A 26,804-nucleotide genomic window follows, 5' to 3' on the forward strand; every position below is an offset into this window, starting at 1 on the left:
ATTCAGGGATGGAATAAATTGTGTATTATAATAAAAAAAATGTATGAATAGAAATGAAAGATCTCTCCATGCTTTATCAATATCCTTTAACTAAATTACAATTATAATAACTAGAACGAGCTATCTCCATTATAGAATCCTACCTTTAGTTAATGTCAAGTTGTAATAATGGTCGAGTAAAGAGGAGGAAATTGAAGACTAATGAACATTTTTTATATAAAAATTCTATACAACCCTAATATATGCATATATGTATATTTATATACACATGTATGTTTGTATAAGTATAAGATTGTTTACAATATGAATTAAGAAACATTGGGAACATTCAAAATAGTGTAGAAACCAACTGCCAACTGCTGCTTTTTGCTTAATACAAATGTCTTAATAAAATAAACATTTTGTTTGTTTGCTCCAAAACAATTAATAACTTAAAGCTTCAGTTTATATTAATATAAAGCATATAGTAGAGTGAAATTTCAATTTTATTGGTCATGAGATGTATTAATAATTGAATATGTGAATTACTAAGTTCATGACAGATGTTATTCTAAAACATAATAAAAATTATTTTGAATAAACATGATTGTACATATATTGTACTTAATAAAACAATCCCATAATAATTATATAAACAATTTATAAAAAATAAAAAAAAAATAATTTAAGTGCATTTGATATTTTTGTGCACATTGAAACTAAAGAGAATTGATTATTTAAAAGATTGCAAAAGTTAATTGTTAGAATAGTATATACCTATGTAATCAATAGTGTAATCATTATAACGCCTTATATTCACTTTAGAACCTACATAGTCACTAGTTCTTAATCATAGTAATAGAAATAATGGGAACTTATGATTTCATTCAAAAAATGGGAAGAGTTTCTTTTAAATTTTCACATTTGTGTATGTTAAGTTCATGTTTCCGTTTAACGAATTTTTTTTTGGGGAAATGACAATACACACATATTTACATATGTATGTAACAATAAAAAAATACAAATGTATTTTTTATTATTTTTTAAATATGTACATTTAATTTTAAAAAGACATTACTACAGGTTTTTATGAGAATCATTATGTATGGGTATGTATGTGTGTATGTAAATGTCTGCAAATTTTACACGTTAAAAGCCAATATGTGAAGCAAAGAAGATTTGGGTTAATGTGCCCAAAAAAGAAAAAAACAATATTAAATGTTTGAAAAATTTATAATATTGACATTTGAAATCAATTGCCGGTCACGATGTTTTCTCAATACAAAACAGAAAACATTATTTTAAAACTTAAGTATAATTTAAATAAAAACTAATTTCAAGTCTTAACACAGTTCCTGGTACTTTAGTTGGTAGTGTAGTAAAGAGTTAAAGGGATCCATTCACACAGCGGTACTAATAAAGAAGCGTAGTTCTAGTAAACAATGGAAAATGGAAGTAAAACGAAGGTTTCGTTTAAAATTTATCATGAAATAAATGAAAAGTTTAAACTTTTTGGTAATATATATGTATATTAGGGTGGTTCTTTAATTATATAGATTATTGTTATTAGGATGGTTTTGTTAAACAGTCAAAACAGATTCTTTTTTGTTCGTATTTTTCAAAAGAATTACATATAAAAGTTCATTATTTACCGTTGCCATCCTAATGTATATATTTAAAAAACATAAAACTTGTTATAGTTTCCATCTGTGGTATTTTATAAGATTTTCTAGTTTTTTTGGTTGTTAGAAATTTTATTAAATAAAGAACTTTTAGCCTTTTTCTTCTCTTATTCTGTTTTGTTTTCTTTAAACCGCAACATAATGTAATTTTGATCGATAAAGTTTGGGGGTTTTTCTACTCACAATTTTTTAAACAATTTGTTGCAATTGTTTACTTTTTTTCTATACACACAACAAATATTGTACATAGACTCATACATAACCAGATACATAGACACATCATAGGTGTATGTACCTACGATTACAATACATTAAAAAAAGGTCGTCGTATATTATAAATTGTACATATTGTTGTTCTTAATTTTGTTTTTCTATACACGGATGTGTTTTTTGTTTATTTTTCATTTTTATTCACCCAGTTGGAAATTTATAGCTGATGGAGTTAATCTGTATTTTTTTATGGTGTATGTGGGTTACACTCTATTTGGAATATAAAATAATATATGAGAATTCCAATAGGGCAACTTGGCAATTTGTTGTAAAAAAAATTGTGTGCTTCCACTAAGTCTAAGGACCAACAGTGGTTGACATGTTTGTCGCTTTTACTTTTTACGAGTACAAAAAGTAGTGTAAGTAAGAATACCAGGAAGGCAGACAATACTTACACAAAATAAGTTTATATGTATTCGCATTAGAGGTATCCAAATAATATCGAGTGTCTAAAATTCATATGTGTAAAATTAGAAATTCTTTGGACTAAATAACACCCATCTAAGGAAGATCTACATTTTTTGGGACACCTGTAATGTATTAGTTATAGTACACTATAATAGAACTTTAGGGTATTCGGGTCTTTATTTTTGTCAGTTATTCTTTAAAAATTATTTCAATTACTTAAAATAGATCAAAAAGTTATAATAAATTTTAAATATTATAATTTTTTTAAGATGCAAATTTTATTCATAAATTGTTTTCATCCATAATTTTATCCGTTAGATGTGACAAACATTGCGTATGATGAAACCAGAAAAATTATCTATTATGTTGTGTTATGTATTAATAGGATCGAAAAATAATTTTGTAGAAATTGCAAACGGAATGACAAACAAAGGGTATAAAAAATAGATCAAAGAACTAAACAATATTTTATTTTTCAAACAATTAAACAAATTTTAAAGATAATAAAAGAACGCTTAACCGTTTGAATACCCTACTTTATATGTAAGTGAAAATACATCGAGGGAAATTTTTTGAAGTTTGTCAATTGAAATAACAGGTTGTTGTTTAAGTTTTTTTTGTTTTTAAAGTTAAGTTGCTAAATAAATATAAACAATTCATTGTAGCCAAAAAGTCACATTAAAAGTAAAGTTTAAAAGCTAAGTTTAAATGCAAAATTTAATTTAAAACATACAGAATTTAAAAACACCAATTGGTTTAATTAGTCAATCAATATACAATTTTTAAAAGTGTACATTCCAGAGAATTCTTACATTATGACTGCAGTTAAGAAATATCAGGTAATACTCGCAAATTTGTGTATTTAGTGTTAAATGTGTTTTGATATGAGTATCATGTATTTACTATGTATGTTGTATATGTGTACCTTTCTCTATTTTTATATTATGTGAAACATTTATACATTATGTAGATGCTGCATATTTTTCATGTTTGTAACAGTACTCAACTTACTAGTTACTTCCAAATACATACTCCAAAATATTTTGAAACTGTTGTAATTATTGTTGACTGTTTGTATATAATGCCTTAGAATACTTCCCTACTGTCAATGTGTTCAACTAAAATCACAACGCTTCTTCTTCTAGCATTAGTCTTTAATTGCAGAGATATTTTAATATTTAGTGCTGTAATTATCTTTATATTTTGCATTGTTTAGTAAATTACTTTACAAAATTTTTTGCAATATGTATGTATTTTTAAAAGAACTTCATACATACTATGTATATGTTTGGAATGGTAATATTCACATGATCCCGGATTATAAATTAAATTTAAATTTTTATACTTTGTGGTTTATTTTAAAGTCAAGCAACATCTATGTATAAGGCTGATTGATAGTTGTTATTTTAAAATGATTTAACATTAAATAATATGTGGAATATATGTACATATATATAAGTACATATAGGTTTTGATATGATTTTCTTTTTTTGTTAATAAATACAAATAATTTAATCATATGTGAAACTTTACGACAATCGTATCAGCTAGTCGCAAATGACTATTTGAGCGGATTAACCCAATATATTTCCTAAATTTGTTCATATGTATGTATATACGTCTACATTTACGAACTTAACATTTGTTAAACTATTGTGGTCCAGTTTTATAGTTTAATTAAGTTTTAACTATAAAATATAAACAAACGTAAAATTGGAAACGTATGTATGTACGACAGGTTGAGAATTAACATACATATAGACATTGTCTCAAAAAAAACTTTGCTTTATTTCAAACACATATTTCAAAAATGTCAATAATTTTTTTATGTAGCATATCTCACGGAAGAAAATTAATAAAAACTATAAAATTATTGAATTTTTAAATTTTTAACACAAATAAACGGACTATTCTATTACTCATTCCAAAATTTTCACAACTTTATTAAGTTTAGGTGATCATCTTTTTTTATGCGTCTAGTCGGAGGGCGTATACGTGTTATTTGATATTCATAATAATCATACGTACCGTATGGATAACAAAAACAAACATGGAAAAATCTGAAGCCGCATATTAACACATACACATGTACATAGATTTCATGATTCGATATCGAATGTTTTAAAAAAGAAATATTTTGATAAATTTTTCTCGATCTCTTATAAAACTTTATAATCGTATCAGAGAAAAGTCATTTATTGTCCTTTTCACAAATTTCACTCTCTTATTCTGTATAAATTGTTTTAAAATAAAACACACAAAAAGGTAGAAGCTCGTTAAAGAAACAAATTATGCATTGCGATAAGACGTATTCATACATACATATATTGGAACACATTATGTATGTATGTATATTAAGAGATGTATAGACACATATATACATATGTATGTACATATGTAAATAGGAAAACAAACAAATGTCGTCATGGCTTTTATAGGTAATTTGTAAACAAAAACAGTATCTTCAATATAATTATCACAAAAAAAACTCCTAATGTCAGTTAACGTCTCAATTTGTACATAAAAAACACTACGGAGTCATCAACAAATTTATTTTCAATTAATTGAAATACTTCATTTTAATTTTAATTGTAGAAAAAAACTTAGATATGGTAATTAGGCTGATTTCATATCCTTTCAACATACACCGTTCAAAATTAAATTTGGAAGTATCCAAATTTATCCCTTTTTTGTGTCAAGTAGAAAAATGAAAAATGATCAGTTTAATTCAAAATAAAATTTCATTAATATAAAGATGGTAAAAGTTTAACAAAATTCGTTACTTTTATATTGATAACATTATTTTGCACTGTGTATAATAAAACATTTAATTTGGGAGCATAATAAGTAATTAAGTAATTGGGAATATAAATGAGTCATACTTAATTTCAAGAATTAAATTTCAGTTTAATTTAAACCTTCATTCTGTTAACTTAGTGTTAGTTTAGTCATAATTTTAGTCTAAGAGAAAGTGGAAAGGATTTAAATCGCAATATGGCGAATCAAATCCGCAAAAAACAAAGGAAAAGTGAAATTGTTCAAATATATTGTATGGATAATATAAAGAAATATTTACAGGAAACTACATTACATGGACTTAAATATTTGGCCGATAGTTCGCTTACAATATGGGAAAAGTAAGTTGTGTTAGTTAGTCACATACGGATTCGCTTACAATTACCATTACTAAATCTTGGTTTTATTGTAGTTGTTAAACTAATTTATACAATTGGAAATAAAATCAGTTTATTATGTTCTGTTCCCGTTTTCAGATTATTTTTCTTTGCTTCATTTGTAGCTGCCGTTATAATTGTTGCAAATTTAATATCAAACGTATACGCAAAGTGGGATAGTACTCCTGTGATTATTGGTATAAGTCCACATCCGACTTCTATACTTAAAGTGCCATTTCCCGCCATGACTTTGTGCAACATGAATCAAGTGCTTAAATCAAAAGTTGCCAATTATTCTGAGTAATATTATAAAATAATTAAAAAAAAAATATTTAAATTACACAAAACTAAATTTTGTGTTTTTTATTTATAATTACAGAGATTCACTAGAATTTGATATTTTGCAATTTTTATGTTTTACTGAATCGGAATACGATGAACGGTTGGCCGATAAAAACAATTTTAAAAACAATAACTTAAGAATAGCCGATTTTGTTATAAAGGTTTGTTCTTGTTAAATTAAATGTATGTAAATCTTTTCGCAATCATTTTTGTGTGTGTCTGTAATCATAAAGCATGCTCAACATTGTGCTCGCATGTTAATTTATTGTCAAATAAGTTCTATTGTCTACAACTGTAGCGAATTATTCCGGGAAGTAATGACAGATGAAGGTCTCTGTTGCGTATTCAACACTTTGCATCCTGCATTTTTGTACAAAGGAAAGTAAGTTACACGTAGTTATAAACATATTTCAACAATCGTACTGAATTGGAAGTAATCTCTTTAGATATGACATAATAAAGGATTTAAAGGATGACAAAGTAACGAAACCAGTTATGTGGAATCCTGAAAGTGGTTATCAAAACAATTTACCAGATAAATTTTATCCGAGACCAGCCTCTGGTAGATCAAAGTTCTATTAACTTTCTCTCGAAATTATTATTATTATTGTTTGTACTTGTTTCCTTTAGGTACAGGCGTTTCAATGGGATTGTCGGTCATTCTGAATGCTGAATTAGATGAATATTATTGCTCTACAACAAATGGTCCGGGAATAAAAATTTCACTTCATAATCCCATTGAAACGCCCTCTGTTAAAGAAACTGGACTGTCTGTACCTCTAGGTTTCGAAACTCGTTTTCGCATTGATGCTTTAGGAGCAGAAGCTGTTCCCTCTATTCGATCTATACATCGCAATCGTCGTCAATGTGTTTTTATGAATGAGGAACGGTTACTCTACTACAAGTACTACACGCGACGCAATTGCGAAAGTGAATGTCAGGCAATATATTTGTATCAGCAATGTACCTGCATTCCATACAATTATCCCCTGGTCTACAACAATGCCACCATGTGTACCGTAAATGACAGTTTCTGTATTAACAAAGCGAACAAAGAGTGGACACTAGTATCTCCAGAGAGTTTGTGTTTAAAGCGCTGCCTACCGGGCTGCTTTGATCTGAATTTTCTTCCAGACTCCTTTTCAGGTCCGCTGGCCGAACGTAATTACACTATCCAAAACAGAATACTGCGTAATATGAACAAAGATGAAATGCGAAAAAATATTGCCATTGTTCATTTTTACTATCGTGAATCTGTATTTTATGGCGATTTAAAAAATGTCTACATTGGTTTCACAGAATTTCTATGTAAGTTACAATGGAATAATAACTACTTATGAGTTGAAAATATATGTATTTGAAGGAAATTACTTTTAAAAAATCCACAATTTTAGTTGAAAAGAGAAACAATAGATTTTATTTAACTGACATGGTTACGTCTATCAATCGAAATTATTTAACATATTTATCTAATTTATTCTATTCTTTAGCTAATATTGGTGGTATAATGGGCTTGTTTATGGGTTTTAGTTTCATATCGGTGGCAGAAATTGTTTATTTTTCAATATTAAGGCCCGTTTTCAAATTTGTGCTACCGCGAAAATTCAAAAAAGTCACATTAAAAAATAGATTGCAGACAAATGTTGAAGTAAATGTAAAGTCTATTATTTAGTATAAAACATTAATAAGTTTTGTTTACAATCATCTTCTGTCTTATAGAGCAATCCGAATTGGTTAGCCCAGGAAATTTGCAAAGATTAAATTACAACAAACGTATACCTCTCCCTTGTTGCAGCATTTCAGCAATCAGATTAATTAATATAAACACACATATTTATTATTGATTCATAACTATTTTTTTTTTTTTTGTTTTTAACCATTAACTTTTAAATTATTGAAATTATTTATATTTTCCTTGGTTTTGTAAAATAATTAAAGAGATGGGAAAACACTTAAATAACAAACCATAAAATAAAAATATGTATGTAATAGTTATAATAGTAATATTATTTATGCATGTATGTATTATAATTGTATAATCATTAATCGATCAATTAATCAATGAAATAAAAACAAGTTTGTATAATAAAAAACTACATTAAATGTTGTTTCGAAAAGTATTCATGTATGTGTGTGTATGTGTATTTATATACTTTTGTATGTATATGTGTATGCAATATGTATACTACATATGTGCACAGTGTATGCATGTTGATGTTTGATGGTATGTATGTATTTATGTATGTATATCAGAGTTCTTCATTAATGTATGAAAAAAAAGAAAATAAAATTAATGAGACAAGTCAACGTACCTAATGTAATGAAAGAAGATGTCAGTCGTTAATTTTTAACACCCTACGACAATTTGAACTCAGTTCCACATGGTCATGTATTTGATATTGTTATACTTATAGGAAATCTTGAAACATTCACCGTCCAATTTTGATAATATTTACAGATAATGGTAGTTTAACTGAAATAAAAAATATATGAAAATGAAAAAAAGGAAAAACATAAAAAGGATTAAAAGAACATTTCTATTCTAAACAATAATTAAATATAAAACTGTATAATACATATTATCAACACTGAATGATAAGAGTTCTTCCGAGATAACCAACATACATATAAAAGTATATTCATTTGGGAATTTTGTCCAGATAAGTTCTTCCATGATATTGTGTTGTTCATGTAGCGCATGAAAAGTATGAAGCACTCTAGTGGTAAATATAGTGTGTATTATCTTTATGACATCGTATTTGGGTGTGTTTTTATGCATATATTTGAAAAAATATAAAACACACTTTTAGTATTAGTATTTTTTGCGTATTGTAAATTGGTAACAAACAAAATGTTTCAAAATGTATAATATGAAATATAAACATAAAAAATAAAAAAAAATTAAAATTAAATTAAACATCAACATAGAACTGAATAAACACAATCTTGAGCTGTTCTACAGCAATTCAAAAATTATTTCTTAGCAAATTGATATGGCGGCAGTTGGGATGGTCGATATCGTATATTTGGATTTAAACTCCCAACTACTGCAGCGGCAGCAGGACTGTTCGGTATTATACCAGGACCACGCCCACTGTAATTGGCTGCACTAACAACTGGCATTCCTGTCGGTGAAGCTCCTACAATAGTAGCTTGTGGTGGTATTGCTGAGTGCATGGGATTTGCACGTTGGTTACCTGCAAATAAATCAAATATATGAAAGACTATGTATAAACGACATTCCAATATGTCAAGTGAAACAGTTTTAATTTGAATCACTTTTACAACATAAACATATTTCATAGTTTGTTTACGTTCTTACTAATTAACTTCAGGGCATAGATTACATCTTCAATACATAAAATATATGTATATATTATTGACCTGTATTCATCCCTCCTAAATGTTGGAATTTTAAATGTTTCAAAAAGGGAAACCAATAAGACGCGAACAAAAACAAATAATAAAAACATTGGTTGGAAAATAAAACCTGTGACTATCCTATACAATCTTAAACTCGCACTTTCCTTGTTTTTTTGTACTCTATTAATTTTACTTTACCGAAAGAGAATAGAATGGGTGCAATTGTAAAACAGTGTAATACCACAAATCACACAATTTCAGAGCAGTTTTTACTTTCAATCTCAATTTTATTAAAAAATTAAAAATATTACCTGGCACGTAAGGTTTTGGTTGGTGGTACGAATTGTTATGGGATCGATAGTATACAGTCTCATCATTATGATGATAGTGTTGAGATTGTGGTTGGTATTTATTTCTAAAGAATGGAAAATTCAAATGATTAGAACTGAAATAGCATATGCGTATTTTTAATTTATATTTTACCTATAATTCGATGAACTATTGGAACGATGATTATTGTTATTATTACTGCCACCACCAGAAGTTGCACTATTAATGTTGTTGTTACCAACCCCAATACTTCCTGCCCCTTGGCCAACACCAGTTTGTTGATGTTGGTGCTGCTGCTGTTGTTGTTGACGCATTGTTATCTTTTTGGCGGCTTCCGGATCCTCCATTAATTCTCTAAATTGTTCCTGGCGTATATCATCATGCTTATCTGGTATCAAGTAACGTCTTAATTCAGCCAGAGCATAAGCTATACGGGCATAAGCCTCTGCCGGTGGTGCTATGGTGGAAACTTCGACATGAAGTGGCAGATTTAGGTGGGCATATTTTATATCAGCCGAGTTGCGCAATTCCTCCTCACGAGCACGGTCCTTCATTGAAAAGCGACCCAAAATAACAATTTTACATTGCGTCTCTTCTTGCAGGCGACGTAACGAGTTGCCTTTTGGACCTAAAAGCTTGCCAACATAGTTGAACTGTAACACAAATAAAACAACAGAAATAATAATAATAATAATAATAAAAAACAACTAATAGATCAAACCAAAATAATACCTTTTTATCCTTTATAGGCACATGAACTTTTTGCGAAAGTTTTATAGTCCTTTGCTGATAAACGTCTGCATACTGCTCCCTTGCAGGAATACGACCATTCAGCTGCACACGTTCTAAAGCTAAAGGCATTTTCAAGTTACAGATTACTATATATATAAAATTGATTTCTTATGTACTACCTTCATCTATTAGCTTTACAGCTAAAGGGAAATTATTTTCCAACTTTGCACGTTCCACTAACAGCTCTTGCATATACTTCTGGGACGCCTCACTTAGTCGTGTTGTTGAAGATTTCTCAGTGCCATGTTCAAGATCATGGTGATGACCATTGCTAACGGTTGCTCCTCCCCCACCACCACTACCACCGCCGCCATCATTCGACTGGTCCATTCCCACACGCATTCCGTTTTCCGCCATAAGAGTGAATATGTCAGACAAAATCAAACCCCGGAAAAGCTCTATTAAACACAATTAATATAAAGTGCTGAATGCTATTAAAATCGCGTAATATTGTTCACTTTCTTCTTATTTTAAATATCGGAGCACAAAACGAGTTATAATGTTTATTTTTTTCAACAATTTTAAATGAAATTAACAATATTCTGCTTGTGTAATGTCAATAATTAATAGGAAGAAAAAATACATAAAATTCACCAAGGATAATGCTTCTTCTATTTTACATGTGGTATTCACTTTAAATCAATTATAATAGCGATGTCATTTCCCAACATCAAAAACGGCGATTCAATTGTCAGAATACTCTCTTTTTGCAAAAAAAAAAAATATACAGTACGCGAAAAATTTTGAACGCCGTTTAAGCTTTTTTATATAAACTTTGAAATAATTTCAATCCATATGTTTTAAATGTTGCCAGATTGAAAAATTCCACTTTTTAATCTCTCGAATTCCGCTTTCATTTAAAATCGTTGAAATTTTAAACCCAAACGTAGTTTAAAATATAGCCGGCACACAGTCCATTTTAGCCGCTGCCGAAATCTTTTTTGTCAGCTGCCACCGTTATAATTATTTGTCGGCGCAGGGCTCTGCTTGTTATTATACACATTTTAATTCTGTAAAAAGTGAAAAAGAGGTTTTTTGCTGAAATATAAAAAAATTATAAAAAACAAAAAGATGCCGCGTGATTATGACCGTGATTATACAAGTGAAGATACTTCGGATTATAAACGTAAAAGACGTAATGATGAGGAAAATATAAAATCGGAGACTGGAATCGATGGAGACGAAGCCCAGCAAACTGCAGTACAGCACGATGCCCCACCGCTGAATGAGAAAACTGCAGCCTATTTGGAGGAGTGTGTACAAGAAAAAAGCTTGCTGGACTCCAATAAATACAATGTATGTAAAAGGCTCTTGGATGACGGTAAGTTTTCCATGTTTTGTTTTCCCATTCATTTTACTAATCCACCATTTTGGATTTGTACCTATCAATGTATGTATGCATGCATGTGTTTGTATACGTGTTTTTTCTTTCTAATTCACTTTGGGGCGTGGAAATGTAGAAATTGAACGCATCTTAATTAGTGGACGGATACCGAAACCAGAGGTGTATGCTAATGTTTACAATGAAAAACCTATTAGAGTAGCCCAAAAAGTACTTTTTCCCATAAAGGAGTACCCAAAATTTAACTTTGTGGGAAAAATAATGGGACCGAAAGGGAATACTTTAAGACAATTACAAGAAGAAACATTTTGTAAGATGACTGTATTAGGGCGCAATTCTATGCGAGATCACGCCAAAGAAGAGGAACTACGTAATTCCGGAAATCCAAAGTATGCACACTTAAGCAGAGATCTCCATGTGGAAATATCCACAGTTGCTCCACCATCTGAAGCATACCATCGGTTGGCGTACGCTTTGGCAGAGATACGCAAATTCATGATACCTGATGCGAATGACAACATAAGGATTGAGCAAATGCGCGAGTTGGACGGTAAGGACCGCATATATAAAAAGTCTCATTACGCGAAAACGTATGGAGACCACTCAGCTACATATGGCAGCAGGTGAATATGACAAAATTTGTTCTCATTTTTATCAAATAATAACATTATATTCCTTTAGAACTCCACCACCGCCACCATCATTTGACAAGTCAACCAAACCAAAAGTATATTCCATATTGGAGAAAGCACGTTATGTTATGGAGGACCCAAGTTATACTATGATAAAATCCCATAGGTAAGTTAAAGAGGGATTGGCCATTTCATATAACTCAGCGTCATAAATATAAAAATAATTTGCAGGTCTCGAGATCATGATCTTTATGATCACCCGAGTGAGTATGATCGGTACGGCACACCGCCTCCACCATCATCTTCAAAGCATTCAAGTACACACCATGCTCCATATGAAAGCTCATCATATGAGCGTGACTACAGACGTGATTACCACCCTCATTCGTCATCATATGCAGCAGCTGCATATGCAGGTAAGATATTTTTTTTTTAATTTCCAAAAAAATTTATGTTACAGAGAAATACTACGAAAACAAAACCAACATATAAACGTGTCGAACAACTTTTTTTAAATCATATATATCTAATTAAGCAAATTGAATTGAATGAAAATAACGTCCTAATTACAAATATCAATCAATTTATTAACTAAACAAAAGAACAAAGAATGTTTTAATGCAAACCATTTAATAACGAATTTAAATAAAAAATGAATTTTCGTTTATTTTTTATAAAAAACAATAACTGAAAAAAAACGTGTAACAAAACTATTGAAAATTAATAAAACTAAAACTTACAAAATATACATAAAAGCACCATACAAAAATAAATGTTCAATATTTAAATTCGTTAAATTGTGGCCACAATCGTTCTTACAACTCCGTTTAAATTAACAAGTTATTAAATTTATACATCAAAATGTAAACACAATGGTAAATTATTATAACTTTAACCAAAAAATGAGTTAATCTACAAGCTTTTTGTAATAAGTCTGTGTCCGAAAATGTCACTGTTGTGCTTATTACGCGTTTTAACAAATCAATAACATGTCCTCATGAAATTGTTACTACAAATTTAATTCTCTATATTGAAAAAAAGTTTTAACGTAGGATTTGTACAATTTACAGATTCATATCTGAACTTTCTTTATTTTTCACATTTTTTATCAATTCAATTTTAAAATTAAAATAAATTAATGCCATAAAACTACAAATTTTAAATCAAATCAAACAATTAATTAATTAAATTAAATAAAAAAAAAAATAAAACAAACAAAATCCAATAAAAATAAAACCAAACCAACAACTCACTTTCTTCTAAATTAGCTAAAACAAGTAATGGCCGTTCTTCGTCGTCCGCATATCGGCCAACAACATCAACATCACATTCTTCATCACACTATGAGACTAGTGGATCACGTTCCCGTGAAAGTGTTCGTTATCGTTCAGCTCCATATCCAAAAATACGTTAACATCAAAAAATGAAAAATGATCAACACAAAACAAAATGAATTAAAAGCAAAAACAAATAAAATCTGTTTAATAACTGAAGCTCCAACTACATACATGCAAAATATTGGTGGATGTCATCAAACATAATACATAACTGGTTACAAAAAATTATTAAAATTATTAAAAACCTAAAATATAATGAAAACTTTAATTAAAAAGACAAAACAAAACAACAAAATTATTTTAATTTTACCATTATAGACTATTGCAAAAACAAAATATAATGTTTAAATAAATAAAATGTAATTATTATTTCCTATAAACCCGACATTAAGTTAATTGCATTCGCTCCGGGAAATAAAAATATAATCATATACGTATTTAATTTATTGTATTTAATATCGTTACCTTAAATAGAAAATCACCCATCTGCGTAATTTTTGATTATCTGCTAAAATTTCTAATGCTGCAGTTGAGTGATTTTATATTTAAAAGACACTGATAATTTTAAATAAATGTGATTAATAATGGTTAGTATGTATATAATACAGTTACAGTATATTATAATACAGTTATAGACGCCATTTTTGCTTTTGGATTTTAATTATTCTTATTGATCCTTTTGATGTTTGTAATGCAAAAGGCGTTCAAGGACCGTAAAATGTCGTGTTATTGCGCTTTATTAGGAGCTTCAAAAGGAACCGATAATTAATTAATTATACGTATGCAACTAACTAATGTAACCCAAATTAAATATCAAAACAAACATGTTTGTAAAAACTAAAAAGCAACGTATATCTAATTTTAAACTTAACAAAATTAAACAAATAAGTAAAATAAATAATATAATAATAAAAAAGAAATCTTCAAACAATTATTTCTTCACACAAAATACAACATTAAAAAAAATATAATAACAAAAATATGAAATAAAAATTAAATTTATTTAAGTAGTTAAACAACAAAACACAATAAAAACAGTATATTATTCGAATTTATAAATTGTATAAATTACATCAACAACACTAATGACCTGTTCCCAAGAGAAGTGCGCAGCGACAATAACTGCTTGACGCTGGTGTAGAAATCGAACGTTTATTCTTATGTGGAAAAATGTAAGTATAAAAGCTTTAAATGTTTGTGTATGATACAAATACCTAAAGTTCTATACAAAAGATCCACATTTTTATTAAATAAAGTAATAAAAGTTTATTTAAAAAAAGCAAACAAAAAAATGTTTTATTTTTTGTATTTATTTGAAAATATTGGTAATTAAGAATGGAAAGAAAGTAGAATTTTAAAATGTCATCGCACCGTCCAAAAACATAAGACTATCAACTGCGTCTATTGCTAAATCAACATCACGTTTCTGTATAGTTTTCTTTTTCGATTCAAGAGTAAAATTGTACGATTCCTGGGCAAGGGATTCAATGAATAATTCCGTTGCACGCGTAACTAAAAATACGGCTTCATTAGATGCTATATGTAAGTCAGGATCCAATTTCATAATATTGCGGATGCGTGTTAAAGGCAGTTGAAATAGCTTCTGATCGGTTGTTGTTGGATTTATCTTGTTATCTATTTTATGAAATCGATATTTTAGCGTGACAACTTCATAAAAATAATGAAACTATTACCATCTTTATTTGATTCAATTTCTGCGCTACTGGATTCAGGGACATTAAGACCATCTTCATTTGTTTCGTCACGATCTGCATTAAGAGATTCCGGTACATACTCCTGTTCCAATTCAGTAATAATTTCTTCTGAAAAATCTTCTTCAAATAGGTTCTCACTGGACATTTTGTATAATTTAATGTTTTGAGTAGAAATAAATAAAAGCTAGGGGGATAAGATTTGACGAAAATTAACAAAACAAACTGCGTAAACTTACAAGATGAAGTCAATTGTACAAAAACAACAGAAGTAGATACTTATGTCAAAAAATTACATATTGCCACCGTGCTTTTTTGTATCTACCTTACAAAAAGATATGTATATATTATTTATATATGAATTACAAAAATGTTCCATTTTAGTAGAATTTTAATTATTACTTAATATAATTTTAAATAAATTTAAATAGTGTCCTAAAAATATAATTAATCCTTAGTGTTATATGCACATATTTTCTTCGGATTATGGCAACTCTTATTGGAATACTTTGACGGTTGTGTCTACCTCAAATAAAAAGAATAAATGATCAGCTGTTGAATTGACTTCACCTTATAACCCTATAAGAACAGTGACAGTCATTTGACCGGTCAATTGACTGTCACTACTGAGAATATACCCATCATTGCGTAGAACAAAGCTCCCATCACTTTCTTAAGGGCAATATGTAAAAAGTGATGGAAACATTTGTGTACATGTGATGTTGCATCACCCTCGCACTTATGAATTCTATCGACTTTAAAACATATATTTGAGCTTCTCACTCTTTTGTTGTTTACTAATCATGGATGATATAAATATTAGTCATGACTGACTAATCATGCTTGATGGATATATCCATCACAGTTAACAAATAAAAAAATGATGCATTAATCGGTCATTGTTGACAAATCACACTTGATGAATATATCCGTCAAATCTGACGGCTATACCAATTTATAGTAAAACACAATTTATTGATATTTTAATATATAGGTATATATTTTTAATTTTATTAATATAGTAATCATATACATAAATTACCAGTCTTTCCACCATTTTACATATCCCGCAGAATCTTAAGTCCTCTGATGCTCCTATTAATTTGTGGAAATAAGTTGTCTGTAAAGAAATACATAAGTATTCATAAATATCGAAATATAAAAATCATAAGTACATATTTATGTTACCATTGATTGATTAAACTCCGAATTGTTTATCTTCTGATCCACTTCCTGAACTTTTTTAAAATTTAGTTTATAATAATTCTCTTTATTTTTAATAATTTAAAGACTTTGTAATTTTTTTTATATTTTTTCTTCTTGATCTTTGGCTTTCGCAGAAACAATTAATTTGTAACGACGAAAAATACAACTCTGTAACACAGTGACAGTCATTTGATCGGTCATTTGGCTGTCATTGTTGATCAAAATATAAATTTTAATACATTTTAATCAAAATGTAGTTGTTTCATTCTTTCATATGCAAATTCAACCACACATTGGGTTCAGAAACAGTCATTTTACCGGTCATTTGACTGTCATTGTTGATGGAATCATCCATTAAATTTTTTTCGACAATTCTATAAAAAAAATGTTGCATGTGTTTAGTAAAATTATTTTGTATGTGTTAGTTTCGGTCATTCATTTCTTATAGGGAAGTGCATCCCAAAAACGCCAACCAGTGTTACCGGATTCTTAAAATGTCAAAAATCGCCAATATTGACTGTTTTATTTTAACCCTTAAATGTGTTTTGAAAATACGAAAATATATTTATTTGATTTTTTACAGTTCGGAATGTTTATCATAAAAAATGTTCAACAAATCGAATATTGTTAAATTATCGAATCGAATATTATTGTTTGAATCAAAATAACAGCAATTAAAATAATTTAATATTGGGAATACTATAGAAAACTTCATTATCAACAAAGAGCTTTTATACTTTTAGATATTTTCGACGACTGCTGCTGTTTAATTAATCTTTTTTACAATAATAGCGCCCACACAGCCTACAACATTTTACTAACATAATATTAATACAGTTTGAGAAAGCCTACCACATGTGACCAATATAAAACTAAAATATCAATATAAATTTTTTTCTGCATACTTGGTGTTGTAATCAAATTGAAATGGCTTATATTCGCTCGCTTACATTATATTCATTTCTGTTGTTATTTCAATAAATTGCTTTTAACATTTAGTTTGAAAATGTTAAATATTTCTGTCAGTGCTTTTATATGACGGATAAGCGTTTTTCCTGAGTTTGGTGCTTTTGGGAATTAAAAAGTTGACAACGCTGGTGATAAAATCGCAAAATTATCAACACTGGTCATCCTGTTTTTTTATTTGAATTGAAGGAAAAAAATCGAAGCCGACGCAAATGAAGTATTTCAGGAAATTGCAATATTTTTAAGGTATTTTCTATTAAATTTATTATTAGAAAATATAAAAAATTTTATGAATTTAGTGTAAAAGAATATTAAAAAAAAACCAATTGGAATTATGATTAAATGTTTATAAAGATTTGATTAAAAATGGTCTCACGGAGAACTGGTATTTGAAGGAAAAGTGAAAGTGCATTTCCAATTAAAGTACATAGATATTAGACAAGGAAAATACATACTTATTGTCAAGTACATATTAAAATTTATAAATGGTCAGTCAGTTTTTTATTTAAAATTCAGACATTGAAAAAATGTACGTTGGTGTCGACATTTGCCCATAATTATTGTTTATTTGGATGTGGGTAGGGTTTATCGGGGAGGTAGTAGGATATCTAATACCTAAATATGTACTTATTACATCCTGTGAAAATTTTTAATTTTTTTGTTGTATGTAACAAAATGAGAAATACTGAATTTTATTACAGATTATCATCTTGCTATTGTTAGAAATACAAGTCAAATTAAAATTGTAGTGAACTAAATAATCTTGGGAGTCAGACAAAAATGGCCAATACCTACGAAGGTAATGGTGAATATTCCAGTTACGCTGAGGATGAAAGCGAATATGGAAAGCAGCGTAAAATGACAGCAACTGGTCCGCACAATGGCGACAATAATCATGGAGATCTTCATCATCATGGCACGAACACAAATATGACTCCAGGTGAAAACAGTTACCTAAATGAAAAGGCAAACGATTATGTTAGGGATTGTCTAAACGAAAAGTCTCGTATGGATCGTAAATTTCCAATAGCTGAGAAACTTTTGGATACGGGTAAAAAAGGAATTTTGAATTTATACATTCCTTCTATTTATCATTTTGAAATGTCTTCTAGAAATTGAGAAAGTTCAGACAACAGGACGTCTACCGTCGAGAGAACAGAAATATGCCGATATATATCGTGAGAAGCCTTTGAGGGTATCACAGAAAGTTCTAGTTCCGATTAGGGAGCATCCGAAGGTATAATTCGATAATACAATTAGTTTTAAAGATTAAAATTAACTCATTTCAGTTTAATTTTGTTGGCAAATTATTGGGGCCGAAAGGAAATTCTTTGCGCAGACTGCAAGAGGAAACAATGTGTAAAATGACAGTTTTAGGACGCAATTCGATGAGAGATCGCGTTAAAGAAGAGGAACTTCGCAATTCTAAAGACCCTAAATACTCTCATCTGAACAGTGATCTTCATGTGGAAATATCTACAGTAGCTCCTCCAGCAGAAGCTTATGCTCGAGTAGCATATGCAATGGCCGAATTGCGCAAATATCTTATACCGGATAGCAACGACGTAATTAGACAAGAGCAATTACGGGAACTAATGGACAGCACACACATTTCCGATGAGCAAAAATCATTAAACTTCAACAAAAAAGTTTCACCATATCAAGTGGGTGCAGCCGGAGGTGGTAGTGGCATTGGAATATTAACAGGCGGACCTAACGCAGCTGTTGCCTCATTGGGACCATCCTGTTCAAATTCATTGGCAAATCAAACGAAAAATGTAACTCCATATAGATCTTCTAGCCAAAACGCTGTTGGCCCAACGTCGTCAACAATAACGTCATATAACAAAACTAATATAGCACCCAAGCAGAAAGTCATGTCAATATTAGAAAAGGCTCGTTCTGCAATGGAGGAAACGTATGGGTAATTATTACTTTACTGTAATTTTTAAGACATATCCCTACTTTTCTTATTTTTATACTAATAGTCGCGGTTACGACGATAATCCGCCATATGAACACCATCAAGCACCTCATTCATACGATACATATGCTACATATACAGGGCAAGCGACACAAACCCCAGCTGGGCATAACCCGCACGGCACCCAGACGCCGGGTATTGGTATCAACACTTTGAATTCGGCAAGAGCTCCATACGAAACGGTTGAATATGATACAAACGATTACAACAGACGTGATTATTATCAGAACCCAAATGCGGCAACCACATCAAGTTATGGAGGTAAGAACTAATGCCCAAGTTTAAAAAGTATTTTAATTCAATAACTTTAATTTTAGCTTCTGGTATTCAGCCTCCAAATAATGGCGGCATAAATCAAAATCAAAACCGTAGTCATGTTAACAGGTGAAATATATTTCCGTCGCAAAAACAACAACTGCAGCAGCAGCAACAAATAAATGCAAATAATAATAATAATAATTCAGTTTCGAGATTACGTTGCCCTTCGATTTCATCCTTTTCAACTTCCTCCGCAGTTTTAAAATCTGGAAACTTATCTCACTTATCCGCCTCAGTTGACGTAAAGTCAGGCTTTTCAAATTCGACTAACAACTCTATAAATTCTAATCTTAGCGGTTCAATTTTTATGGCCACTACATCTGGAAGCTCATCTTACCAGACATTACAAACACAATCATCATCCACAACAGTAACATCTGTTGCAACAACAGAAACACCACTAACAAATAATCCGCATATTAGCCCCACTTTACGTACAATGACAATACCAACACAAATCTTCCCACCGTCTCTTATCCAAAATCAACCAATATCTACTACAAACAATGAAACTCTGAACACTAACATAACAAATTTTACAAATCAAAAAAATGCATGCTTCAAAAATACCAACAACACTTCAGAGACGTCGTTAGTTGAAACGACAATATCTCCCTTCAGTAATCTCCATCGTTCTTTCGATAGCAATAAAACATTAATGGCATCAACTACTTCGACATCGATTACCAATCAACGTTCATCCGCAACTGCTAGTTTACTTTTTGTAAGGTATTAACAATTTTCACACTTTATTACATCAATAATGTATTATAGTACACTTTTATATTGTTTGAAAACATTTTATATACATACTTTTGTCTTTTCCCACTACTTTAATTATTTAGTAAATATTTCTCATATTTTACAGACCCGCAAATCATTCTAATACTCTTCATGTCGGTAAGTTACCATTTCTTCCAGTACAATACATTTGAATTGGCCCTAATCTAATCACCCTATATAACCCCACCAGTACAATACAACAGTACAGTAAAATTAACAACAGAATCAACTACTATAACAATAACATCAGAACATACTCATCTTAACAGCATCAGCATTTTGTATTCAATCAAATGTTGGTCACTTGTACCAGTATCTAACTCTTTTTACATAAATATAAATATTTTTAATTTCGATCGTTTCGCATATCGACAATTCGTCAGCTATTGATAAAAAAGTACATATTGATGGGACCTATATTCCCTCATTCCTTCTCACATAGTGTAAAATTAACATTTTCAAAATTTCATTTTTAATTGATGCTCTTCTTAAGTTTAAACATTACCAATTAGTTTAAATCACGGATTGAATTAATGCTAAATTAAAAAGACTTTAAGTCTTATAAAAAATACAATAATAGACGAAAACAAAACAAGAAAACTATAATTATAAATATAAACATTAAAAGAGATTAAATAAATTAAGATAAAACTCTAACAAGCCCTTGATTGAGGGACCCTTAAAAACATGATAAACTACTTATATTTATAAAAAAAAATGAAATTTACTATATATTTACAATTGAATATTGACAAAAATTTATATTAAATAAACATTAGATCTAAAATTATAAAATTTAACTTACATATATGTATAAATATGAAAGTATGTACAATAGACAAACACAGGTTGGAAGCAGCCACAACAAGAATGTACATCATTTTAAAATACAATTTTCAGATATCCGATTTCATATTTTTCAAAAGTCGCTCTAGTGTGAAATTTAAAATACGAGTTCGGGAAATAATATCCTAAAATCATTTAAACAATTACCTTTATGAGAATCTAAACACATGCATAAATATGTATGTATGAATCTATGTACATATTTTCATATGTATGCAGAATTAAAATAAAATTTAAAAAGCGTTTAAATTAAAATCCAATTAAAACCAACTACATCAAAGTTGAGTTATTAAATTTAATAAACATATAATAAATACTGCTAATAAATACAATTTATGAATAAAAACAAACAAAAAATACTTGTAATAATAAAAAAATTAAATTTAATAAATTCTTAAAACACATACACATATGAAGAAAATAAATTAATTAAAAAAAGAAAACAAAACGTACAATATTATCAAATAAGGGACACATAATGAAATGTTATTGATAGATGTACTTTTTGAATTCAGTTCAAAATTTCTTATATTTTCTAAATAAAACAAACGTAAAAGAATAAACTCGCTGGAAAAAAGTGAATGATTAAAAAATAAGAAGTTAATATTTCTACAATAACGAATCGAAATCCCACAAATATAATTACTTTATAACTAAATAAATAAACATTTCTTTACAAATAAAAATAATAATAATACATATACATACATAAAAAATGAAAATTATATAAATACATATATATTTATATTAATATACATAAATAATGCAAAAAATAAAATGCAATAAATATACATACATATATCTAAATGTTATATAAAAAATATTTGTCCAATAAAAGTCAATATTCGCCTAAAACACTTCTTATTACTGTTTTTATTTCTTATATTTTAAAAGAGATTCTTAATACGATACATTTTAGTAACCGAAAAATTATTATTGAAAAATCTACTTCAATATCTAAAATAATTAAAAAAATTTAGAAATTAAAAATGAAAAATCGGTTCATTATAGAGAATGTTATAAACATTTTTGGGCCGAGGAAATAAACTATATTTTTATAAATTAAAATTATTTTCATAACAAATTATCAAACATTTATAACACAAATTTTGATAAATCTAAATTTATATTTTTAGATTTATTTAGAGGTAAATAATTTATGAGTAATAGTTTTCTTTTACTGACATTATTTCACTTTATCAATTTGAATATTAACGTTTTTTTAATAATGATTACAAATAGTTGGCATCGTTACCATTATGTCTAAAAAGAAGAAGAGTATACATATGAATGAAGAAATTCAGATTAATGTTGTGTTAATATTTATTTAAATAAACATTTGCATACTATTGGAACAAATTATAATTTGTTAACTTTATATAAATATCCTAAAAATTAGAAAAGAAACAAACTGACAGATAAATGAAAGTGAAAGAAATAAATAAAACAAAGACTTGTTTTTTATTGGCAACTCTGCCAAATAAAACAAATCTGGTTTAGAATGGTGCAGTGAATAATTGTAAGTGATCAGTGACGAAAAGAATAGTGTTGATGAAATATGAGCAATAATAATAATTCGTGCGTCGAAACTCCAGCTGCACCGGATTGGTTGTCAAAGCTGGAAGACAGGAGAGAGAAGTTGAAAAGGGCTAAACTTGGCCATGAAGCCGGAGCTGGTGCCCCTTGCAACGAGTGTGGCCTTAAGTGCCCCGGCTTAGATTTGCATTTTTGGCGTAAGGTTTGCCGTAATTGCAAGTGCCGAAAGGATCAGCATATGTGTCCGGATGACGAAGTAACTGGCTGGGCTCAATTTGAGATACTTGGGCAAATTCGTTCAAAGCCTGCTTGTAAGTAATAATACTATATGTAAAGCTATTTCCTGGAGAGAATTTGTTACATTAGTTAGCCCATACTATCCATATGTTCTCGTTTTTTATTAGTCATCAAAATTAAAACTTTGGCTAACCAACCAGTTAAAGTCGAATGGGTACCACCTAATATAGCACCGGATCTTGCTGCTGATTACATGGAGAAGTTAGGTAGTGCAAATGTACCGGTTGCCGGCAGTGAAGCTGCCGCTAAGCGTAAACAACAGCTGGAGTTTCAGGTTCCTCCTCATGACTTGGATGCAGGTTTTTGCGATAATCTTACTGAATCCGAAGCAGATCAATTGCAACAATACGTTCAAAAGATTCGAGACAATTGCGTGGGTCAAGGCAGTGTAGTTCGGGTTGGAAACTATGCGAATGCTATGTTAGGTACTATAAACACATCGAATAAAGTTGAAGGCAAATATGCCGAGGTAATGCATGCTTTGCAAGAAACTCCTATTGTTGATGAGACTCTTTCAACGATATTATCCAATGAAAAACTTGCGAAAGCCATAATAGAAAATTTGCCCTGTGATTATCCTAAAATTTTTGTGGTATTCTCTGAAGCAATATGTGACGCACCATTTAGTGCAAAAATTGAATCGAAATTGACACCTGCAATTAAGCAAAAACTTAGAGGACTAAATGAAGCTGCTGTTCAAAGTCTAATACTTAATGGTCCGATATATGACAAAATATTTGGAGTTTTAAAAGTAAGTATACATCTTTTTAGTATATTAAAGAAGTGATACATTTTTTTATGTAGAAAAAAAATTTTGACATTTCGCGGGATCCTCGTTTGGGACCACTTTCGGATCTTCGTAAGGAATATTTATGTAACCCATTTGCAAAAAAAGAATTAGAAAATGCATTTGGTACACAAATGCCCTTTAACCAATCATCTTTCAATTCTCCTTTAAAAACACCATCGAAATTTAGCCACGATTTATCATTTATTTCTCCTTTGCCCTTGAAAACGGCAGCAAATCTAAGATCAGGATCACAAATGTTGCAAGATACCCCCATTCGAAAGGTTCAGTTTGGAAATTCATCGACTATTGTATACGATTGCAATTTGCCACCGAATGTGGATTATGAACGGGATCCAATTTTTGCAAAAATTATTCGATCGGAACCATTAATAAAGGCTGTACAAATTTCGAAGAGTACGAAAAATCCGCAATCGATTTTAATGTCTACATCAATACCCATGTCGTCCCGCGGCATTGCTGAAATGAATTTAAGCGATCCAGTTAAGGAGAAACTTAAACAACTTGGCATTGAATCAACTGATATGTTGCAAAGTGCAGTTTTAAATGCGCCCTTTTATGAGAGACTTTTTTCAGATCTACAAGAAAAGAATATTAATTATGACCAATGTAAGTTATTGAAACCATTTGAACTATTGGGACAGGAATTGCGCATCAATCGTCCTTTATATGAGGAGGTGCGTGAATATGTTACCTCACTGCCCAACAGTTTAGATGTAGCCTATGCTCCGTTAAATATGGGTTTGCAACAGGCATTAAGTGTTTCGAAAAGCTCTGATTCCGGATTTGACTCAAAACCATCGACACCTATTCAAAGTACAATTCCTCAGGGATATACTGATGAAGTAAATGCATTAAGTGGTAAACTTATGTCCATACCAGGAATTCAAGAGATGAATATGTACCCAACAGTTGAGGTGTCCAAAGGAATGAAAGGTTTGTCGCTTACCGAACAACATCCTCAGAAGCAAAATAAACAATTTAACGTAGAATCAACACCTATGTTGAAATGTCGTGATTGTTCTAAAACGATTAACTTTGGCGAAGTTGCTGTCAAAGCAGAACGAGCAGGAAAAGAGATTGCCTGGCATCCGGAGTGTTTTAAATGTTATACTTGTCGTGAACTTCTTGCAGATTTGGTTTATTTCTTTCACGGAGGTCAAGTATTTTGTGGTCGTGATCTGGCCCTAAAGTTAAAAATTCCTCGTTGTAAGGCGTGTGACGAACTAATATTTACTAAAGAATACACTGCCGCTGAAGGTGCAACATTCCACATAAAGCACTTTTGTTGTTATCACTGCGATTTGCCGCTGGCCGGTCAACAATATATTCCGGATGAAAAATCGAATATGCCACTGTGTCTTAAGTGTTATGATGAATACTTTGCCATTGCTTGTCAGCGCTGCTCCCAACCAATTGGACCATCTGATCAAGGTGTCGCATGGGGGGACATTCATTGGCATGATTCGTGTTTTATATGTGCTGGAAAGGGTTGTGGTAAATCACTTATTGGTGGACGCTTTTGTGTGAAACAAAATATGCCATTCTGCAGCCCAGCTTGTGTTCACAGTATCATTAAATAAAAGCCCTGATTTCATTAAAATAATAGTAATGTTGTGTCTGACACAAAACAATAGCCAGTTTATACGGTGACGTTCCTGTACACTTTTGGGATAAGAAAATCGAAAAAAATACTTACTCCCTTATTCGTAAACAGCATTTTATTTTATAAAAGGTTTATAAAACAAAATTTCCATACGAAATTTGATTTATAAATCGTTTTTAAAATAAAAATGAACTTAAAAACTTAAACTCTTTTAAAAACAGTTACATATATGTATTTAAGAAAGATTAAATTTTTCAAAGTTGTGCAGTTTTTTGTATGATCGCTGTTAGGAGACATATGTACATGTTCCATAATACACATTTTTTAACACTACCTACTATCCCTAAAGTGTGTCAAAATCTTACCGAGTAAAGTGGCTGTTTGATCGAACATAAAATAAGTATTAATTATTGATGTAATTTTTATTCAATAGTAACTAAAGTGTTATTTTAAATTCTTTAAAATAATAATTGAAATAGAATTCACTTTAAAATATGAAGAATTGCAAACAAATATGTTGTTTTTTAGTTGCTGATTCGACTTTTTCAGAACACAAAACATATTCATAACAACTTTTTACATTTAAAAAATTAGCAATTATATTTATCAAATGTATTTTATATAATACATACATACGTATACTAATATTTTAATAAAATGTAGTTTTTTTACACATCAACAAACCTCTAATGTTGGACTTTTAAGTAGTTTTCCGAAAATCGTCTTGCAGCAAATTTAAATCAAACACACTGAAATGATATTTGTGTTTATAGAGAGTTGTTGAAAGTTATTTTCTTTCTCGAATTTAGAAATTTATATGTGAACATTATACTCACTATGATACCTTCAAAGGAACGGAATTTCCTCTATTCTTTAGTTGTCGTCTATTATAAATAATATAGATTATTTTGCATTCGAAAAGATGTATTTTCTGTTGCAATATAGTCTTCTATAAAAAACACAATTTTCCGTATTTTTGATTACGTATTTCAGGGTGCTTTAATTCATCGCAATTTATTTGATTTTTATTTGTTTTTGAAATCGTCAAATTCTCTCTCTCATTATTTCTTAAACAAACATAATCACATTTTA

The 26,804-nt window shown here is 29.7% G+C and overlaps 8 protein-coding genes across 9 annotated transcripts in view; 5 read left to right on the forward strand and 3 right to left on the reverse strand.

Annotated features, from left to right (window-relative positions):
* LOC111682387 (branchpoint-bridging protein) overlaps positions 1 to 8,305 on the reverse strand; it is a 33,130-nt gene extending 24,825 nt beyond the window's left edge. For both annotated transcript variants that reach the window (XM_046955724.1, XM_046955723.1), the window contains exon 1: positions 8,167 to 8,305. The gene's annotated coding sequence lies outside the window, so the exon portion shown is untranslated. The remainder of the gene's footprint in view (positions 1 to 8,166) is intronic.
* Positions 5,334 to 7,723, forward strand: LOC111678443 (pickpocket protein 28). Its single transcript, XM_046955707.1, has 8 exons — positions 5,334 to 5,476; positions 5,612 to 5,812; positions 5,892 to 6,015; positions 6,088 to 6,236; positions 6,301 to 6,416; positions 6,485 to 7,162; positions 7,345 to 7,508; positions 7,574 to 7,723. Exons 1-8 carry the CDS (start codon positions 5,334 to 5,336, stop codon positions 7,613 to 7,615), a joined length of 1,617 nt encoding a protein of 538 aa, XP_046811663.1. The 3' UTR covers positions 7,616 to 7,723.
* On the reverse strand, positions 7,841 to 11,000 carry LOC111678448 (KH domain-containing, RNA-binding, signal transduction-associated protein 1). Its single transcript, XM_023439796.2, has 5 exons — positions 10,459 to 11,000; positions 10,280 to 10,398; positions 9,701 to 10,200; positions 9,529 to 9,632; positions 7,841 to 9,051 (listed from the first exon to the last, which is right to left on the reverse strand). Exons 1-5 carry the CDS (start codon positions 10,694 to 10,696, stop codon positions 8,828 to 8,830), a joined length of 1,185 nt encoding a protein of 394 aa, XP_023295564.2. The 5' UTR covers positions 10,697 to 11,000; the 3' UTR covers positions 7,841 to 8,827.
* Positions 11,001 to 11,309: 309 nt separating this feature from the next.
* LOC111678450 (KH domain-containing, RNA-binding, signal transduction-associated protein 2) lies at positions 11,310 to 14,248 on the forward strand. The gene is made up of 5 exons (XM_023439802.2): positions 11,310 to 11,660; positions 11,800 to 12,304; positions 12,363 to 12,479; positions 12,545 to 12,729; positions 13,582 to 14,248. Exons 1-5 carry the CDS (start codon positions 11,411 to 11,413, stop codon positions 13,725 to 13,727), a joined length of 1,203 nt encoding a protein of 400 aa, XP_023295570.1. The 5' UTR covers positions 11,310 to 11,410; the 3' UTR covers positions 13,728 to 14,248.
* Positions 14,249 to 14,919: 671 nt separating this feature from the next.
* LOC111678462 (DNA polymerase epsilon subunit 4) lies at positions 14,920 to 15,603 on the reverse strand. Its single transcript, XM_023439831.2, has 2 exons — positions 15,345 to 15,603; positions 14,920 to 15,285 (listed from the first exon to the last, which is right to left on the reverse strand). Exons 1-2 carry the CDS (start codon positions 15,508 to 15,510, stop codon positions 15,005 to 15,007), a joined length of 447 nt encoding a protein of 148 aa, XP_023295599.2. The 5' UTR covers positions 15,511 to 15,603; the 3' UTR covers positions 14,920 to 15,004.
* A 2,043-nt stretch (positions 15,604 to 17,646) lies between these two features.
* On the forward strand, positions 17,647 to 19,948 carry LOC111678469 (KH domain-containing, RNA-binding, signal transduction-associated protein 2). Its single transcript, XM_023439837.2, has 6 exons — positions 17,647 to 17,780; positions 18,236 to 18,585; positions 18,647 to 18,771; positions 18,824 to 19,458; positions 19,523 to 19,779; positions 19,836 to 19,948. The coding sequence occupies exons 2-6, from the start codon at positions 18,315 to 18,317 to the stop codon at positions 19,904 to 19,906; spliced, it is 1,359 nt and encodes a 452-aa protein (XP_023295605.2). The 5' UTR covers positions 17,647 to 17,780; positions 18,236 to 18,314; the 3' UTR covers positions 19,907 to 19,948.
* Positions 19,907 to 22,141, forward strand: LOC111678470 (cell wall protein DAN4-like). The gene is made up of 2 exons (XM_023439840.2): positions 19,907 to 20,565; positions 20,705 to 22,141. The coding sequence occupies exons 1-2, from the start codon at positions 20,144 to 20,146 to the stop codon at positions 20,769 to 20,771; spliced, it is 489 nt and encodes a 162-aa protein (XP_023295608.2). The 5' UTR covers positions 19,907 to 20,143; the 3' UTR covers positions 20,772 to 22,141.
* Positions 22,142 to 22,865: 724 nt separating this feature from the next.
* Positions 22,866 to 26,402, forward strand: LOC111678453. Its single transcript, XM_023439810.2, has 3 exons — positions 22,866 to 23,312; positions 23,406 to 24,049; positions 24,103 to 26,402. Exons 1-3 carry the CDS (start codon positions 23,024 to 23,026, stop codon positions 25,687 to 25,689), a joined length of 2,520 nt encoding a protein of 839 aa, XP_023295578.2. The 5' UTR covers positions 22,866 to 23,023; the 3' UTR covers positions 25,690 to 26,402.
* The last annotated feature ends 402 nt before the right edge of the window (positions 26,403 to 26,804 follow it).

This window comes from Lucilia cuprina, chromosome 6 (assembly GCF_022045245.1).
Source record: "Lucilia cuprina isolate Lc7/37 chromosome 6, ASM2204524v1, whole genome shotgun sequence".
Lineage (NCBI taxonomy): Eukaryota > Metazoa > Arthropoda > Insecta > Diptera > Calliphoridae > Lucilia > Lucilia cuprina.